Source organism: Diplotaxodon limnothrissa, linkage group LG5 (genome assembly GCF_057381915.1).
Source record: "Diplotaxodon limnothrissa isolate DT_005_m linkage group LG5, D_limnothrissa_male_GT1.1, whole genome shotgun sequence".
Classification (NCBI taxonomy): Eukaryota; Metazoa; Chordata; class Actinopteri; order Cichliformes; family Cichlidae; genus Diplotaxodon; species Diplotaxodon limnothrissa.
The window spans coordinates 9,774,404-9,795,361 of record NC_140600.1 but is presented as its reverse complement, the minus strand read 5'-3'; the positions used below and the strand labels follow the sequence as shown (position 1 = coordinate 9,795,361).

General features: G+C 43.0%; 1 protein-coding gene across 1 annotated transcript; it reads right to left on the bottom strand.

The window, feature by feature from the left end:
- Positions 1 to 910: 910 nt before the first annotated feature.
- Positions 911 to 17,633, bottom strand: rybpb (RING1 and YY1 binding protein b). The gene is made up of 5 exons (XM_085353774.1): positions 17,510 to 17,633; positions 16,773 to 16,898; positions 2,624 to 2,929; positions 2,437 to 2,535; positions 911 to 2,104 (listed from the first exon to the last, which is right to left on the bottom strand). The coding sequence occupies exons 1-5, from the start codon at positions 17,533 to 17,535 to the stop codon at positions 1,855 to 1,857; spliced, it is 807 nt and encodes a 268-aa protein (XP_085209900.1). The 5' UTR covers positions 17,536 to 17,633; the 3' UTR covers positions 911 to 1,854.
- Between the last annotated feature and the right edge of the window lie 3,325 nt (positions 17,634 to 20,958).

The window sequence follows — 20,958 nt, the reverse complement described above, 5'->3', positions numbered from 1 at the left end:
GGCCTCCGTTAGGGGAGCTGCATGTACAATGGTAGTCCAGCAGAGCGAAGAGGGGCTCGCTAAGGCCAAAGTCTTAAGACCCAGAGCTCTTCCCACGCCCACACTGCTTCTCACTGTGTGCACGACGAGGCAACATCCACCACTGCGTGTGGAGCTGTGGTTTTCCCTCGACTCCGCTCACAGCATGATGACCTCTGCCCCAATTTAGCCACGCACAAAGATGAGTGGACAATAAGAACACCATTTACATGGATTATATTAGTCTTTATTTAAACTGTTATTCATCTCACACATTAGATAATTGCATTTCAAATTGTTATTCATCTGTCTATGTATCATGTCATTATGAAATTCCTTTGGTCCTTCAATAAATAAAACTAAGATATCATATACACATTTATTCTTTATACAATTTCATACAGTTAAAAGGAAATGATGTTGGTCTAGTATCAGCTAAGGTGAACGTGAATTAAAACCCTTAAATAAGCCTTGCTGCATTAAAATTGAAAGAACAATTGTCTTCTATTTAACTACTGCAATATTGTTTTGCCTTCAATGACAGGAGTCTTAAATTAATACAAATAAAAACAAGTCAATTGAATTGTCAGTCTTTGTAAATTGTTCTCGTCTCTGCACTCTGTTTTCTGGGTGGACTTCAGGACCACAAAAAAAGAAAAGAAAGAAGGTGGAGGAGGAAAAATAAAATAAAATCGACTCACAACAGCTTGACACAACAGGTCTATTTTTACAGCTCGATATGGTTTTACCAAGTGGAACTGCTTTTAACCATCATTCAGTCACAACAGAAAATGCTCTGGCTCCTCACCAGCTGAGAGGACAGCTCTGCCTGCAGCCAGAAAACTCAATATTTAAGTACCAAATGCAGAAAAATATTGACAGCTTTTAGTGTTTTACACAACAGCCTACACTGTACAGTTAAAGACATAAGATACTGTATAAGAGATCTGCTATAGCATACTAAATCATAGACAATCTAGTTGAAAAAGTCAGGTGTCTGAACTTTAGGTGACCTTCTTCTGATGCACAATGACCTGTACAGAAAAAGTAGACGGACCTGGAGGTCCCGACAGTGTTCAGCGAGACAGTGTTGTTGAGAAAAGTGAATGAGAATTTGATTCATCAGCACTTTGTCACATTGAGCGAATGGGCAATCCCAGATCTGCAAAACCGCTTCACAGTGTATCTAGCACCAGTGTGTGTATGTGTGTGAGTGTATATGTGTGTTGTATCTGACGTGTGTGTGTTGTCCTATTGTTTTCAGACTGTAGTAAAAACACTGAAGGAACGATCGATCTGCAGAGCTACACAGCAAAGCTTCAACATAAAAAGGAGAATATCAAAGTATACAGGTGCAACAGGTAATAAATAAAGGTAATAATAGTTTTAAAGTTATTAAAAAAAGTGGTGGTTATTGTGCCCAGCGGAGAATTCTTCTTTACAAAAACAAAACAAAACAAACAAACAAAAAAAAGTTGACTTGGCCTCACATCCACGTACAAATATAAAACAATACATACAAGTGTCTGGATGCTACTGGGGAGGGGGCTGAGGGGAAGGAATGAGGGTGTTATTCCGTGTAGGCCACCTCTCCTCGCCTGTGCCACAGGTGTAACCACGAGGGATATTCGCCAAGCGGGGGGCGCTTGTTTTCCGTAAAAGATGGCACCTCACTGTTCCTCTTAGCATCCAGGGGAGATCGTGGAATGAAGGCGGGTCGGCGATGGGAAAAGGTGAAATCCCTCCCCCTGTGGGATCCATAGTGTCCAGAAACATGGGGAAAGGGGGGAGCGGTGCAAGGGTGGGTCATAGGTGGTGGAGGATGGCAGCGGGACCTCAGAACGATTCGTCATGCCCCACAGAGAGATCCCCTTTTGGGGTGGAGGCGCGTGACGAGCCCTTGTCCATGCTCTCGGAACCGGAGCTCTGGTGCTGCTGTTCGGAGCCCGCGCTGGATGTGACGGTGGATGAAGATGTGGAGGAGGAGCGGGTCTTCTCCTTAAAGTCTGTTATGATCACCGTGACGTTCCCTACGGTGATAGCCAACTGCTGGGCAGTACTCCGGTCAATGTTCTTCAGTTTGGGCCTGAGGAGAAGAGAAGGAGAAAAACTAAATATTAGTAGTCACAATTGCCAACTACAACATGTGCATCTCAGCAACAACAATGGGAGGCTTCCAGCACTGTGGGGGTGGTTACACTAAATTGCTCAATTCATCGGGTGACACATGCACAGTCAGAACAAGTGCATCAAAAGTAAGAGTGGGCGTTTAGTGTAAAAGATCATTTGTGAATCAGCTGAGCTTTCCCACTAACCTTGTGCTAGATGAGTTTCTCTGACCAGAACTACTGCATAGTCATACAAGTTAAACCACGTGCTCTGTGAAACACATGCAGAGCAGGGGAGTGGGCTACGCACCTGGAAATGTGAGAGTTCTTGTTGGTCTTGGTTGCTGATTTGCCAGACTGTATGCTGTGTTTGTCACTGGGTGAACTCTGATGGCTGTCAGATTTGGGTCTGGAGGAAAACAAACGCACACAAGTGAGGATTGATATCAGCACCACTGCAGGCATGCAGAAACATGCGCTGTGATTCGTACGCTGACCTGGTCTTTTTGCTGCTGGGCTTCTTCGTCAGAGCTGGGCTGATCTCCTTCTCTCTGTCGGGTTTGTCTTTGATTGGCTGCTCCTTGTCGCTCTTTTCCTTCTCAGGAGTGTCTCCCTCTGGCCTCACTCTCTCTGGACGTTCGACCTGTGGGCGTCCTTCTCCGTTGGCTCGCTCTCCTTCACCCTCCGGGCGCTCCTTGTCTATGCGCTCGCTCCTCTCTCTCCGCTCCTTCTTGGGTGGGGGAGGCATCGGGTATTGCTGAGCCACCTGCTGGGCAACCAGCTGGGAGTTGATCCGTGGTTTCCTGTGGAGGAGATCCAAGGCACAAACATGGATTAGCCTTGTAGTAGAGCTGTGAACTGACTTTGGCCACAGACCAACGTGGTCATGCTACAGCTGACGAAGAGAAGCGACTGAACGTGGAGGTCAGCGGGGGGGAAGGCTTGTTGCTCCCAGCTGCTGCACAGGCAGGTTTGTGCAGCCGCTTCCTTGCGGAGCAGCTCTATTTTAGGACTAATCTCATTAGCTCACGGTCATAATAAAATGAATGCACAGGATCACAAGGTGGGACATTTGCAGCACGTCACTTAGGTCCTCTAATCTGATTACTGTAGGGTTGGCCCAATTTGTCACAGATTGAGATTCAGCTGGATGTGGTATTGCTGCTCCCTCTCAGTGAGCTCACCAGCAACCACAGAGCCCTTTTTTTATAACTCATTTGAAAACACAAATAATCACAAACCGCAATCTGACTGAGCATTCTTATTCAGCAGAGACAATAAACACAAGGAAGATAAATGTCACAAGCAACTTCTAATTAACCAGAGAGGGAGGTTCACATAAAACAATTTGTTCCTGAAAACATATTTTCTGTGGTCTCACGCCACAGAACTGCTGAATAGGGAAGTTGTGAGGTAACCCAAAGTCGGAGGGACTGAGCCAAAACACACACCTGCTGCATGATGAACATCAGCTGACAGCATCTGGGGGAGGGGGCACTCGGGGGAGAGGGAAAGATGCCTGTAGTCTTCCAGAGACTCAGCAGAGACCAAACCGCAGCCAGCAACATGCATAATCACAAGCCAGCACTGGGCAAGCGTGGTGAGGAGTAAACCACAAGTACGATCACACACACACAAACATGCACTCGAAAAGCTTAGCGTGCAAACAAACAGCCGGGCACAGCTTAATGGCTGCTCAGGGGCCCTTTCAACAGGAACAAGTTCTACTAGTTAGATGTGTATACCCAACCTTTCCAAAACCATTTCTAATCTTGGCAGGAAGTTTCTTTCTTTCTTTCTTCTTTTTTTGCAACAATACTCCAGCAGAGCAGAAGGCAGCCCTCATCCCTTGACCTCTGACTGCTTTAGTAAACCTGTGGTCACGGAGTGAGGCTTGAAAGTTGTAGAAACTCTGCTGGTCCAAGTATCAGTCCAGACAAACAAGGGTTACTGCTGGAAAATGAAGCTGTAGTGTGTCAGACTGTTTTAAGTGGCTTGCAGTAGAGAGTGGTTTTCAGACAGCAGCTTAAGTGGCAGGCCTCAGTGTTTCAATTTAGCAACATCATATTGCCACTCCTGTTACTCTTGTTTCTGCACTTAAATCCTCGCACATCTTTCACAATTGAATCTCCGCTCTCCAAGTCTCCCAACCTTTTAGTGGCCCGCTGCTTATAAACTCAGAGCTGTGTCCATCTTTTCTGTTTTTTTTTCTGCTGATTCGCTCCCAATCCTCAACTGCTCCATCAAGCTCGTTTATTCTCCTCCTGCTGTGAACTATTACAGAGTGAGAAGGAGAGGGTGGGGACCCGCAGCTGATCAGAAGACAATCAATTGGGGTATAATAGAGCATCATGTTGTAATGCTTGCACTACATTTCAATCAATACAGCAGCTGTGCTGAATGCTGATGAGCCCTGGGCTGTTGATCCAGGATCCATTAGCTGCTGTGGTTCTCTGGAGCCCGTTTTCTTTCCCCTCCTACCTGCTGCCCCTGTGTGTGGCCTCGTTTTGGGAGTGTTCTGTGGGTGAAAATTAAAGCTGGGAGAAATCTCATCTTTATAATTGCCAACCCTATCCTATTCCCATCAAAGAGATCCCAATTCCACTTTAATTTGGAGTAATTACTTCCTGTGCTGAGTATGAGAGGTCCTAATTGGAAAAGCCAAACTAAACTCAGCAAAGCTTTTAAATACAAAGTGATGAATTTAGTAACTACAGTAATGGACTGGATGTTGTGTGTCACATCTCCAAGGAGATAAAGCGTAATGTTCGATGACATTAACATGAATTCCTGACATAGGATTTTCCTTGTCCTGTCTCGATGGTTCTCTCTATGGGAATTCAACAGATCTCTGGACCTCATTCAGTATCATCATCATGCTGGAAATATGCACAGCTAACAAAATATGAGAACGTATTGAAGGTTTTAAATCTACTTCTTTAACCCACCGCCACGAGTAAACAGACAGGATCCAACAGGACCAGATATCATTCTTTGTGGCAGCCAGTGCTGTGAGTCAAGGAGGTGGTGAATGAGTGAGTGACTGATAAGCCCATTGCAGAATTGATGCCCTGGTCAGAGCTTGAGATTTGTGTCGACAGCACTGGTGGCAGCAGAAGCCGTCCTGCTGGTTAGCCGGTGATTCAGTGCCAGCTGTAAGTCAGCCATGAGCTGTTGCTGGCATGACAGAGCCACTGCTCTCTTTACCCCATTATTTATTCACTGACCATACATCGTGACTTTGCACACTGCTGCTCTGTGGCTCATTAACACGCCGCTCTGCATGACACTACGGTGTGTGCTACTGGATTTCATGAAATAATAGAGGCCCTGAAAAAGTCTCCTGCTTAAAAACCATTACGGTTCATTACTGAATTATTCCACATTGTTGAACATGGGAGTGTACTAATTAAACTACAACACCGCTAAAATTACTTTTACAAGTGAATATCCAAATCAAATAAGAAGCATCTATATAGCACAAAGGAAAATGGATACTGGGAGTAGGACCAAAAGTAAACCCCAGGGTCCAATTGCAGAAATTGCTCCAACCTCCCACTGCTGCCAATATATTCCTGGTAAAGTGTGTGTGTGTGTGTGTGTGTGTGTGTGTGTGTGTGTGTGTGTGTGTGTGTGTGCGCGCGTGCGTAGGTGTCAAGTGTGTAAAGCCTGCTGTTGAATCATTTCCCACTGTGAGGGCTTACAGCATATTACCTCCCCTTCACACAACAATAGGCTGTGATTGACAGCTCCTCCCATGCTTGCCTCCAAATTCCACAGACCGGGGGGGAGGGAGGAATGGGGAGCCTCCCTCTACGGGATGCCCTGAAATAACTATCATCATGCTTAAAAGCTCCTAATTCAGTCAGACTGACACCCATAGTTAGACTGCTCCACTCAGCCTGAACTGTCACAGAGGCAGACACACCTCTCTGCTCAGCTGGTGCTCTCACTGGTCAGAAGCAGCCGATACTTGCCAGCCAGGAGCAAAAGCTGAGGCTGCTATTTCAGAGGCAACTCTTTCTACAGAAACTAAAAACAATGAGCCTGAGCACTTCACAGAGAGAGACTAATGAAGAGAGGGAATGAGCGATGGAGAGTGCGATATACAGACGGACACAGAGAGTGAGAGAGAGAAGGAGGAAAGCCCTCATTAACACAGCTCTTTTATTTGAAGTGCTGTGGAGGACAAGCAATTATTTCCTGCCAAACTGAGTGAAAGCAGCGGCAGACAGCTGAGCGAAGAGGAGAGAGAGAGTGAGACAACTAAGAGACAACAGAGTTCTTTGGCCAAGGCCAGCCCGCTAAAGAGCCAGGCTATTAAACGTCACCCACTCCCTCATTCAGATATCAGCGCAGCAACAATGGGGGCTTCCTTTTCTTCAGTGATCTACAAAGTTGTTCTGCAACTTGAATCCTGCATACATTCATGGCCAACCTGAGTTTCTCCACTCACAGCTGAAAGACTAGAGAGCCTCAGCCTGGAGCACATGTTTCAGATCCTGCATCTGAGAATGTCACGGGCTTTTAACATCTCGATCAATGGAAATCACACCTTATTTTTAAGTAATCGATTGTCCCACTCTGTTAACCTCATTATTCTAAATGATTCACAAACACAATTAAGAGGCTGATATTTGCTACACGTTAAATCATATTATTCTAGTTATTTTATACATAAATGATAATAGACCCAGAACTAACAAGATGTCGAATGCACATCTTTATGTGCTTTTATAAAAATAAAAACTACATCAACTGGTTATCCCAGCACTATAACCACAGAGTAATAACCAACAGGCTTCATGTCCTGAGCAACAAATTCCAATAATCATCCTGTGACATCACCTTCACGTTTTGATGGGAGAGGAGGCTTCGAACTAGTATGGTTTGAGGATAGCTGCTGCAGCCAAAGCATATTCAAATATGCAAATTACAGGATGTTCACACTCAAAGTAGATGAGTTAGTATACAGGTTTCTGATGATATGACTGTAGCATGCAAATTGCTTGCAAAGTTTTATTCATTAGTTTATTTATTTTTTTTAGACAACCCCTTTTAACAAAATGCAGCCACACTGACAGGAAAAAAAAAAATCTTGTGCTCCTCCCAAAATGAAAAGTAACACAATCATCCTGCAAGGCTCCATCCATTTTATTCTTGTGAAAATGAGAAGGACAACTGTCTGACTAATAACAGCTTATGACAGCATACTGCCAAGTAATCAACCCCAAGACCTGGAAATTATAGCCCTACTGATGCTCTACATGCACACATATTTCTCAGCAGTTCCTTTATGCTTGGATCTTTCTGTAGACTCAGTGTTTGCCACCCCTGACTAGAGTAAGCACAGGCCAAGAGGTGACAGTGCTGCCATGAATGTGGTTACTATAAGATGGTGATTTGTCTGCACAGTTTCTCAGTCTGTTGTTTAATGCTCATCAGTCTCTCTAGACTTTCTATGACAAGCAGCTCATGGGACCTGCCTACTAAACTGTTTGGTCTAACTGCTAATAAGATTTTCTCTGAAATGATGCGTAAAGTGGTATCTTCATGTCTAAGGTGATAAGGTGAAAAAAAGTCATAATTCCTGTGGATTGCATGTTATTCATCTATAGCACATCCCACCATTATATTTAAGGAAAGTTAAAGCAAATTCAAACATAAAATCTATCAGCAAGATTTTTTTTATTTTAATGAACTGTCACTTTGTTTGGCTGGAAAGAATTTACTTTAACTAGCAAATAATTCCTTCAGGCAAAAAAGAAAAAAAAAACATTTACAAAAATGTGTAATAAATAAGTAAAAGTACAGGGCGACAGCTTCAGATGTCAGAACAAAACCCAAAGACGTTCACTGCTTAGCACTTATTAAAGTCACCTCATGCTTTATAGTGTTCTTGTTCCGCACAGCTGCCCCCATTGAGCACTGCATGGTACCACATGAACCAGAACCCAACCTGCTACAGGTTAAGACGGGAACTGCAACTCACAGCAAATCTTTCAGAGGTTCTGAAGCAGTGAAGTTTTCAGTAACCAGACGGAGACCGACTGAAGAGGCAGCTGACTAAACACTGATCAGAAAATCTATGCAATCACTAAAAATGGCATTTTCAGTCTAAATAATCACAAGATCTGTCACCAATTGCAAAATATGTAGTTTTCCTTAGTTGCTGTAGTAAATCCAACTGTTGGATCACGCATCCCTGGAAGGCTATTCCAGTGAAGTTTCACAAAGAACGTGACTTTTGACCTTACAGATTTATCAAAAACATGACAGTATCATTTATCAGCAGAAACTGGAAGTGGGCGGCACCTCCCTGCCTGCGAGTACAAGTGAACCTTGGTGCCAAGAACACCTCTCTCAAGGCGTTTCTGAGATATTGCATTGACAAAAATGATCAGCAACCTGAAAAATAATGCCTTCGGCTCACGATACTCTTGCATAAATATGTGAAAGTGGGACACTGAATATAATTTGATTCCTTTTAATATAGCTTCATAGCCCACCATGGTAAAGAATGTGTGAGAAACACTGGCCTTAACTGACCCAAATACAGTACGTACCTTATTTAATGTGAATTTAAATTGAGAAATTACATATACAAATTCCACTGAAGTGCAGAGCTTAGGCTCCCAGTGATGAAATTTTGCACCTGAAGAGACTGGAGCAGTGCTGTCACCTCCAGCCATCCATGGGTAAAGTAATGTGTGTAAGTGAGTGTGCTGCAGAGGCCGAAGCACCTCAAGAAGAGCCTGGGGCTATAGCACTTCTCAAATCATTCTCACTGCCCACCAGAAGCATTAAGCATTCAGCCCTTCATCTGCTCCTTCCACTCAGGATTTTGAGGGCTTAATGTTCGAATCACTTCTTCACTTCTTGTCTCTACCACAAACATCTTAAGAAAAAGCAAGCAGCCAGAAATAGTATTTTTCCCAGTGGTAGCTACCATATAATGCCATATCATGTCAGTTAAACTACAGGCTGCAAACAATCACAAGGAACTCTGATTCAACAACCCACTTGTTTTTCAGTCAGCTTTGACTTGACTCTAGCTTGTGTGTGTGTACACAAGCAAGTGTTCAGATTTGAACATGACTGAATACAGTGAATACCTGTTTTTATTCAGTTTACTTAAAACTACTTTTCAGTTCAACTACTTTTAAATTTCACACTTTGTGTTGGCACATAAAGCATAACTAGTTTTGTTTGATTATATTAGAAAAATAAACACAGAGAAGACAATAAAAAGGGAGGAATAAAACGTTCCTGCAGAACACTGTGATAACTGTTAATAACATGAACACACAAAGAACTGCCCAACATTATTTAGCTAGTGCAATGATATTTTACAGCCTGCAGCTACAATCTGAAATTACACGAAGAGCAGTAGATATGAAATGTTAATTATTGATAGTTAAGCTGGAACATACAAACTTTGCAAACAAATTCTACACAACCCATTAATCTAAATTTTAAAAGCCTCTGATTCACAACTAGGAGATAAATTAGCACAAAGGCCCAATTAGACATGCATTAAGAATAAGGCTGCCTGTTTTTGGCAAAAAAACATAAATGGTATGATATAGCACAATTTTTCATAAACTTAAAATTCAGGCAGTTACTGATGTTTAAACAATTCTCTAAATATAATTAAAATGAAAAGTAAATGAATGGATTATGGTTGCAGAGAGCTTTAGTCCTGGATTAGCAGGTCTTTTTGACAGTAAAGAGCATCTCCTAAGGGCAACTGCCTATCCCACCCAATCTGCTTCTGTTATGGGGAGTCTTGAGGGTAAAGACAGGAATGATGAGAATCCCAGGCTACAAAAGGCTTGTGTTCCTCAGGAGACCTGCACTGTAGCCATGGGGCAAGGGAAAGAGATGAGCCGGCAGCCAACTGCTGCGCACCGCTTAAACTGGACTGCATGAGAGACCCTGAGCGATCCAGACACAAAGACAGCTGCAGGCAGCTACAAATCCTTCCTCGGGTTCAGCTACGAAACCCTGAGAGTTTTACTTCCTCTAGACTCATCTTGTTAACTTTCAGTCAGCCTGACTCAAGCTGTAAATAGAGTACGTTTAGGCTTTTAAGTAGGGGGCAAAGTACACCTCTGTGAAGGAAAGGCATGCACTTGATTTATAACAAGGAAAAAATCAAAAGAGCTTTGCAGAAGAAGAAAATCTGTTACTTGGAAAATCAGAGCAACAGATCAGCGTTTTTTTTTCTAGTTTCTTTTAAATTTTAACTTTAATCTATAGCTTAAATTAAAATCAGATTTCTCACCTTACTGAAAACTTTAAAAGTGTCCTGTATTTTCTTTTGCTATAAATACCTGAAGATTTGCTGTTTTCTGTGTATATACACACATATATATATGTGTACACACAGTGAAACAAAGAATGCTTTTATTGTGGGTCTGGTCTCAGTTTCAGAACCACAGACATTACCCCCCTAGTTTCTATGAATTAAAAAAATAATCTACTCATGGTCCTCTGTGGATTTGCCACTGTGTTTCTATCAAATTTTATTAGGTGTTCTATATAGACATTGGGTTTCTTGAAAGCACTGACACCTTCATCCTCATACAACAATAGAACAACAAGAAATGACATTCTGAGAAGAATTCACTGAAATCACTCCAAGATGTCTCAACTTTTCTCCAACAAGTGTTTTGCACCATGCTGACTGCTGTGGGCATGCATTTCTGCTTCTCCCAACAGCCCAAAGAGAGTCTGTATACCTTTATGTGTGTTTTAAAAGATAATATAATGGACAAATTTAAAGCACAGAAGTCTAATATGTGCAAATAATGCTTTATCTTCACTTTAACTAGCCTTTCCATGACTGACCTTTCAGGCTATGAACAGCGAGGCATCAAGCAGACTGACAGCAAGACATTGCAAAAGCACTGAGCACATATGAGCTTCCTCCATCAGCAGCACTGTCACATTACCCTGTATCACTCATTTGTTTTCCTCTCCACCACCTCTCAATCATTCTCTCTTTGCTCTTTTCCCCACTTCCTCGTCACTTTCTCCTCGTCCATTATCCCCCTCCCATCCTCTATAAATCCTGCAGCCTTTAACTACATCTCTTCCTCACCTCACCTCTCTTCTGTTGCTTTGCCACGACTGTTACCCGTCAACTGGATCACTGTATCATTACTGCTGTCCTATCATATTCTTACCCATTCACTTTAGAGAAAACACAGCCTGGTTTGGAATTTCCTGAGGAAAAAAAAAATCACTGCGCTGCCAAAGGGGACACAACACCTTCACAGCAGGCTTGTGTTCTCCTTGTGTTCTACAAAGGGAACAACAGTTATCAAGCAAACAAAAACAAGATGTGAGGGAAACCCGACATCAAGAGGGCAAAGGTTCTGCCAAGCACGGCAGCCAGGACTCTTTCTGCAGGATTTATTATGCACTATAACCCGTGGCTTGGCAAGACCAAACAATCAACAAGATCAAACCACTAGTAAGGCAGTCGATTCCTAATTCGCTCTCAAACTCGTAAAATTTTGCTGTTCTCTTCCCATGGATGAATAGTGGTGCTAGTGGAAATGGAATAGGCTGTCCAGTCTTTCCCTCCCTGGGGAATGATGCGCTTCACTCTACTTTATCCCCCGGAGACTCTTGGCTCAGTGAGCACATCCCCCTTACAGCCAAACCCCCTCTCTCTTAATACACACACATAAATGTCCAGACATAACGCTCCCCTTCTGTCCCTTTACTGGTCCATTTCTCTCCTGTCCTCTCCTTCTCCTTACTTACACTTAACAACTCCCCCTCTCTTTGTCCTCACATGCTTTCATTCCTGTATTTTCAGAGGACTCCTCGCTCCCTCACTGTCACAGTCATTTGCGTGCCTCGTCTTTTTCCTGAATGGGAGGAGCCCCTGGATTCAACAGCTCTCTCAACATTTCTCCGTTTTGTCAGATTGCCAAATTGGCTATTGTATTTAATCACTCACACTGCCAAATCCCATGAAGTAATTAAGAACTTTTAAATCCGGCAATTAACATGTAAAGATTAGGGCTACCCGCTCATGCTCAGGGCTTTGGTGCAGATGCTGATAATGCTGGATAAGCAAAAGCAGTTTCCTCTGAGTGGGGGCTGCAGTGGGGGCTTGTGCGAGGGAGTGCGGATATAAATTGAGCGCCCTCTTATGTAATTCCATTATTCCAGACAATCTGCCTTAATGTGACAGTGCGAAAATCCACGCTTTATAATAACCATTTCGTCATAGCATAAGACAGACAAAACACACACAGAGACACATGCAAACGCACTGACATAATTATACTATGTGTGTATAACATATACATATACAAACACTGATGGACTTTCCTCATTTTTTAACCCTATATTAAGATTTTAGAGCTAGATATCATTTATATTCCAGCCACTCTGAATCTCCTTGAGGACAATAACTGAGAACATTTGACTTAAATGCAGCATGTTTGCAACAGTCATAAGACACAAGACGAGGTAACATGAAATGCAGCTGACTGGAGAGAATTAGCTTGTTTTCACTTAGAGCCTCACTTGTAAATGTGTGTGTGGGGGTGTGTCATATTTTTAGCTAAATCAAATTAAAAGAAAACAGGAGTGTTCAAAAGAGTTTACATTTTAGGCTAAATACCTGGCTACTAGACTCAAAGATATGTTTTACTTGGAACGCATCACAAAGGATGAAATTTTTAATTACAGTGCTATACTTTCTTTACTTTCATGCTTTAACTTGTCCATCTGCAGTCGCTGCGTTTTAACTAGACTTAACCCAAGTTGAATATTTTCTTTTAAAATGACTCATTAGAGTTTGAGAATTAACTTGTAAGACCTTTGAAAACTACTTTTAAAGGTTCAGGTTCTGCCGCCTTGCTTGAGTCTACGCATCAAATAAGCTGCACATTTGCATTTAAGCTTTTTTAAACCAAAACGCAGTACTGCATTTTGCTTACGTGTCAGAGACACCCATTTATCCTGTTTTATACAAAGCAGAGATGAAAGCTGCTTGAAATGGTTGACTACAGAGTGGAGATAACAGCGCAGCAGTCAGAGACTGAGGTACCTCAAGACTTCCTGTGATCTCCACCATCAATCAACTTTAGAGGGCTCCTAATGGTTTCTCTCTAGGCCCCGGGGCTGCCAGAGGTTCATACCAAACACAACCACAAAGCAAACTGATGCACAGCAACACAGTGTCACATTCACACAGTGATCAGGTTCAGATGCCAGAAACATTTAAATATGATAGCGGCCACCACAAGGGATGCTAATGCAAGACCTACTCCAATTACCAAAGGAGCGGGCACTGAATGCAGAGGCTGAACACCCGGGCTGTTTGGACTTGTAGATTAGCAGAAGGTCAGGTGCAAAAGCAGGGGTGCTTTTTGTTTAAGAGTCAAGAGTGGCAGAGGGTACATTTAGCCTACTTGGGTATCATGTTTCAACACTGAGCTGAACTGGGTCAACAGGTTCGAGTACTCGACTGGGGAAGACGGGGCCTCTCCCTGCATGCTGATGCCACAGTCTTGCTCTTGTTAATGCACATTTTTGTCTCCATTAGCATGAATCACAGGTGAATATCTCACAGCTAACTACGTTTCCTTTCGCTGTCAGGGGACAAAGTGTGATTCAGGTCACCATCTCCAAATCTGCAAGACCCATGTCACTTGTGTGTCTCCCATCAACACCAGAGGGGTGTATAACGAAACATGATTGACACGGCCAGGATTTTTTGTATTAGCCGGTTCAACGAAACCGTAAAACCACATGTGCAATAACATGTATCACAACAGTGACTAATAACTTTGTTAACCCAGGCACTCTTCTTCACTGTCTGTGGGTGCTCACATTAATGGGGCTGTCTTATGCGTCATTTACTCGTCCACAGAAGTAACACAAAATGGATCAACTATGCGTATTTAACAGATTTATAATGAATAGCCTACACCCCCCCCCAAAAAATGGCAAAAGCCAAGCCAACACTGGTACTGCAAGTAAGGAAAGAAGGCAACAGAGCAGAAAAAAATATTAATACGTAAATATATTTATATCTTCACTCAGTGCACTGTCAGTGCTGGATTTTAATTTGTGATTTGACAGCTGCACATTAGAGCTCTGACACTTTCAAACTGACACATTTAAACATCAGTGCATTCAGCTCTAACACGGTCTTATAGCTGAATGTTAAGAGATGTAGAAATCACTAAGGTTTTTTTTTTTGCCAGATCGTAGCTAAATAATTTAAAGTGATTTATAAATCCTGCTGATAAATAGCCTATAAACAAACTGATTAATTTCTAATCTGTGTTTTATGAGCTGTAATTCCTGCAGTGTAAAATGGACTTGGCAGCAAATTAAAAATCTACGTAAACACATATATTATCTCTGAATTTTACACTGAAACTCTGAATATAACCTGCATTGGACCAGGTTGCATGCTCAGCATAAGTTGCTATGGTGATCTAAGCAGGCAAAAGGAGAAACACGTGCATGACACTGAAAACTCCCAACATCGATACTGCTTTGTAGTACAGCCCTCTGGTGTCTGGCTTCGTGCACACTGTGAGGATAGGATGCATCAAATTCAACAGAATGAATTTTTCTGATACTGGATTCCCAGACCCCCCAGACTCAATACGTAACTAGGAAATAGATACTTTGTTAGCTGGTTACTACCTGTTGTACCCAAACATATTCAATAACAGAGAGTTTTGTGACTGACCAGATGTTGATGGCCAGGACACAGAAAAGGAACTCTATATCGTGGAAGGAGTGAAAAGAACCAGCTTATGCACAATCACCCTGCGCAGAACAAGCTTTTTCAAACTTGCTTTAAAACACAATCATGTCACACTGACTGAATAAATCAATACCCAGCTTCGCTCATCTTGTAGCAAACACAAACCGGCGATCCAAATCAAACTTCAGCAGCGAGGAGCTCTAATTAGCAAACACGTGTGTCCTCATGCATAAACACACATCCAAAGTAGAGCCCCAGATAAAAGCAGCAAGACAAACATCCACACACAGCCTTAAGTGTAAATCATTTAGCTGAGAGCATTTTGCTTCGTCCCGAGCTTTGCCGGAATACATCAAACAGTGAAGAAAAAGATGGCTAATTAGTACTCATTAGAATAAGAGGCAGCCCCACAACTACACAGCTGCATTAATCAAAAGTTAACTATTCAGATCAAACAGGAATGTGTGACAACCACACCGATGATGTCATGCGCTTTACCAAATAGAGAAAACTGGACTGTTGCCAAAGCTTGGTAAATGGGGATGGAACAGGAAGGCTATGACACACTCGTCTCCGCTTCCTGCTTTCATACAGCGTGCTCAGCCTACATCATCAGCTGTGGTCTTAAACTACACGCTGCTGGGAAAAAAAAAGATCAGGGGGGAGGGGAGACTTACAATTAAGATCGGGCTCAATCTTTTGGATTCTCAGCAAACCAGTCTAGTGTTTTCTCCCCATATGTGCCAGGAGTGTCAGACAAGCCGCTTATGGTAAACCACAGCTGTAAAGGTTAGAATGCGAGGGAACTTGTCAACAAACCCACAAATGACTCATCTGTCTCTCCATTACCACCATGCGACTGGTGACATTAGCACACAAACACAGGTCACGGCACACGCAACTTATCATCAAAAACATTCCCCAGAACAGAAAGAGTAGGCGTGAGTATACACAAAAACGAAAGGGAATCCCGTCAAGAAATTCAAGTTACACAATGATTTCATCTCAGTTTCCCATAAAACAATGCCTTCTGCTGACATCACAGATTTTATTCTGAGTTAAACTTAGGGGAAATGTCTGGAACAGTCACACAAACCCGTTACTATAAATGTTGACATTCATCTAGAGCAATATCTGAGAGCAGATTAAGGAGAAATAAAACAAGTTTGACTTCTGGTTAATAATTTACATGTTTTAGACTGACAAATATGATTTTCAAGACACAAGGCCATGCTTTGAAATCAGAGTGCCTTAAACTACTTGGCACAGGCAGTAAAAAAAAGTCTGTTAAGACTTTTGAAATGCCAAAAATTCATGTTTAGTTTGCATCCAAACGCCAATCATAACCACAAAAATAAACTTCCCATCAGTCTCAGGCTCAATAAATCCGACTGTATGAGTGTTAAATGACAATCTGCAATCCTACAGGTAGGTGAAAGGCGCGCAGACACATTCACCTTGTTTGACTCGATGGGGGGTTAACAAGGGAAAAAAAACAAAATACAGCTCCTTCGATGTTGTGGATGCATCGTAGCTGTACAGCTATCATCAAGGACGGTCCCTCTTCCCCACCCCACCCCCTTTGGCTAGTGAAGCACGCAGCCTACCTAGACGGATGCATTAAAAAAAAAAAAACGCGAAATACAATGTTTAGCACGCATAAGACGAGAAACTACAGATAATCCAGACAGCAGCGGGATGTGTTTGCAAAGACTGTCCATCAACAAGTCCCCATTCACTCACGGACAAATAGGCTGTCGATCAAAGTTGTCATTCCCATAAATTGCGATGCAATGCTGCTGCAGCCAGGCAAGGCAAGGCAAGGGGGGGAGGAGGGGGAGACGAGACGCTCAGACGAGTGGGAGAGCGAGGGAGAACGAGAGCTACGTTACCTTGTGGATGTGCCCTTCCTCACATCGCAGATGCTGCATTTGAAAGCCTCGGCGGTGTTCCTGAAGGTACAGACGCTACAGTCCCAGTAGCCGTCATCAGCGGTTTGTTTGGCTTGTCTTTTTGGCCTTACAAACGACACAAATGTTAAGGTCAAGTTAGTTTCTGAAATACCACAGATATAATTCACGAATAAACAAGAAAGGGGATTGTGACAAACAGAGCGCGTTGTGTAATAAACGAGCTCCTCAGCAAAGCCCGGGGCATGGTGGTGTTGTCATTAATATTGGGTTCGAGTCCCGGCAGTTAGAGCTCCTTGGTTCATAAATCTCCACAGCGGCGGAGCGAGCGACTATCCACAACGTCCGATTGAATCGCCAGCTAGGCTAGCGGGCAGGCAAGCACTGCTAAAAATTTCGGCATCGAAGCTTAGCATGTCGGCTAACAAAACCAATATCAAATAATGCCCATTTCGACATTGACCCTGCAAAAGGCTTCGTCGAGACGCAAGAGCGTTTCAGGGAATGCCAGGCGTATCCTCGGAAAAAATTCCCTTTGTCTGTTAACTGACTGGGCTGTAAAGCAGCGAGTAGCCGCCATAGTGACTGCACTATTCTAGCTAGCTGTGGCATACCAACTGAAAAAGGGAGAAACGATCCCCGTGTGAGAGAAACGCATCCAAATATCGAGCTCAAAACGCGCAAAACAAGTCGAAATCGACAGCGAGCGGTCGCATTACCTGGTAGGGCTCTTTTTGTCACCCATGGTGAAGAACAGTCCTCGAAAATTAGAAGAAAAAGGGCCTCCTTTAATTGTCAGTGAGTGTAGTATGGTCCTGGTAGAGCCGCTGTTGAAGCTGTTGGCAGACAGGCTCCACTCAGTGCTGGCTCGAGGCACGGCACAGCGACTGACTGCACTTCAGCACGTGACCAGCAAACAGCCAATCACATCTTCCATGGGTTTAAAAGTCTGGCTTGGATATTTAGTAGCTATTTTAATAACTACTACAGATATTTGACAGACCGCTCCTTTACCCACACACATACATATCTACAGATTGCAGCGTTGCAGCGCTGATACAGCTTGCAACTCTTGTGATTAAACAAACATACACAGAACTTGTAAAGCGCATTAAAAGCGCTTCAGAAGTTAAATGAGGAAAGAAACAATACAGGGAAACAATAAAGAAACGGAAAGAAACGTTACACTGAAGCTATTCACAGAAAAAAACATATATATACACGACATAGGTTTGCCAAATAGACAAATGTGTGTTTTTTCTTTTTTCTTTTCTTTAATCATGTCAACAATTTGATATTTGCTCCATTTCAATCAGTTTTCACCTTCACCAGGACTGCTTGCTGTTATCTGAATGAAGAAGCCCAGGTACGTGCAGGTGAATCTCCATGGGCACGCAAACATCATCACGTAATTAAGCCCTACACTTAAACTCTATAAAAAGTGTTTTCACATACATTATGTCCACTTAAATGTGCACTGTTTGTCACAAAAAGCAATGCTCTTGCATTTAAAATACATCCACTGTGAATAGCCACATTTGATCATTCAGTCTCATGGACCGTATTACTCCTCATCAGAAAATGCCTAAGTGGGAAAGTTACTGTTTACTCATGCAGGCACAAGTAACTCTCTGGGTCTCCTGACTGATTCTAAACTATACAAAGACACAGAATCCTTATACAAGAGAAACTTTTATCCACTGTACCCTCCCGGCTCTAACAGGCTGCATCCTGGAATGTGCTGGAGCAAGCAGTGCACCTCTTGCGCGCCTCCACTCTGCCCAGGACAAGGCTCTCTGTGGGGGAGGCCAAGCGTGAATCATGTAGGCTCATTAGCTGCTCTCCACGACTCCAGGTCCTATTGTGAATCCCTCGCCTTTTCTGTTTGGAGTGAATATCCATTCCTCCACGTTAGTTTGCCCTCCGCCCAGTGATTACCTCTGCTTAGCTCATAGCATGCTGCTCTAATTGAGCTTCATCACGGTGGCCTACTGATAACTACAATTCAGTCAAAACAACATTACGCATTGCCTCGCTGCTTCTGTAATGAGTTCCTGGAAAAAAACTGGGGTTTTTTTGTTTGTTTGTTTTAACTTGCAAGTTATACACCGCTCACTCGCACAGAGTGTAGTGAGTCGAGTTCATTTGTATTCACTGTATGATTCCTTGGAGCAACGTTTTTCTTTTTTTGGGGGGGAAAGACCACAACATTTGTGCAGGCCCAGCTAATTTATTGATACAACACAGATGAAGAGCATATTAAAGGAGGTGTTTAGGAACAGAACATCTGGCCTGAAGGTGAGAGAAGTGCTCTTATGATGCAGATTCTTCCCTCCCTACCTGAAGGAGATTAGGAATCTGGAGAACTGGTGCCAGAGGAACAACCTCCTTCTAAACGTCAGTAAGACAAAGGAGCTGATAGTGGACTTCAGCACTAAGCAGGAGAGGAACTACCAGACCCCCGTCATCAACGAGTGCCCAGTGGAGAGAGTGGACAGCTTCAAATACCTCGGAGTTCACATCACGCAGGACCTGTCATGGTCCTGTCACATCAACACCGTGGTGAAAAAGGCCCGACAGCGTCTCTACCACCTCAGACGCTTGAGAGACTTCCAACTGCCCTCCAAGGTGCTCAGGAACTTTTACTCGTGCACCATAGAGAGCATCCTGGCGGGAAACATCTTAACCTGGTTCGGGAACAGCACCATGCAGGACAGACGAGCTCTACAGAAGGTTGTGCGGTCAGCTGAGCGCACCATCCGCTCCGAGCTCCCTGACCTGCACTCAATCTACAGCAGGCGGTGCTGGACCAAGGCCAGGAAGATCGTGAAGGACCTCAGCCATCCCAACAACAGACTGTTCTCTCTGTTGAGGTCAGGAAAGCGATTCCACTCCCTGAAGACCAACACAGAGAGACTGAGGAGGAGCTTCTTCCCGCAGGCGATACGGTCTCTCAATCACAATCACACCACCACACAGTACAGACCCACACATACAGTTCTTACACACACACTGGACTTTCTGGACATTGTTTTTGCACAACACTGGTCACTATATTCTTCATTTCCAGTTAATACTTGTACAGCTGCTGTTATTGTGTATATATTTATTTATATTTAGATTTCTTCATACATTCTTATATAGTTCTATATTGTGTATTGTGTATTTTGTTGTACAGTTATTTTATTTTCAACTTTAATTTATATATTTTATCTTATTCTCCCAGTTAAATTTACCCTTCATTCTAATTTGTGTTGTACAGTTATTTCATTTTTAACCTTAATTTATATTTTATTCCTTCCTAGTTAAATTTACCCTTTTTAATTTTGCATATTTATTTCCTATCTTATTCATAGCCTTTCCTTTTTTTGTTTTCTTTAGGTCACGAGTAGTTGTCCAAGCATTTCACTACATATCGTACTGTGTATGACTGTGTACGTGACAAATAAAATTTGAATTTGAATTTGAATTTCCCTCATCAACTGCAACCTTAAGCAAGGCGCTTGCATTACTCGCAGACGATTTCACAAAACAAACAGTTAGCCCTCATCCATTATTTATGAGAGGTGAGGAGCCGAGTTTGAACAGCATGGCATTAAGGTGGTGAAACAAATCAGGGGTGAGCTACGCAGAAAGAACTTTGAAGGCATTTTATGATGCCGAGGAGGATGACAGTCATGCCAATCACGCCGGTGCAAAACTGCAAGAAATCTAATTCCACCAGGCTCGAAGAAAGTGCGAATCGCTGTCAGATTGTTGGTTTACCTGCAACTCAGAACTGTTGAGACTCGATCTGACTGCATCCCTCATCTCAAACAAGCACTTTGTTTGAAGCGTGAAGCAGCCTTGAATTCCAATAACTCCAGAGAGCTGCAGAGCGTCTGAGAGTAAAAGATTGGGGTTGTACTGCTTCTAGGCATGAATGTGTAAAATCTGAGTAATGTCGGGTGTTTGGAGGAATCACGGGTTCAGTCTCTGCAGCAGCCAACATGCTCATCAAAAATCATTGCTCTGTGACACAATACACAAAGACACATACACGCCCAAACCCCCAAACAACGATGTCCATATTGAAGAATTCCACACCTCTTTGTTTACCTCTAACACTAAGAGTTCTTGCCATGGCTGAAATCAATGTATTCTCTATGTAAAAAGGTGGAATGATAGG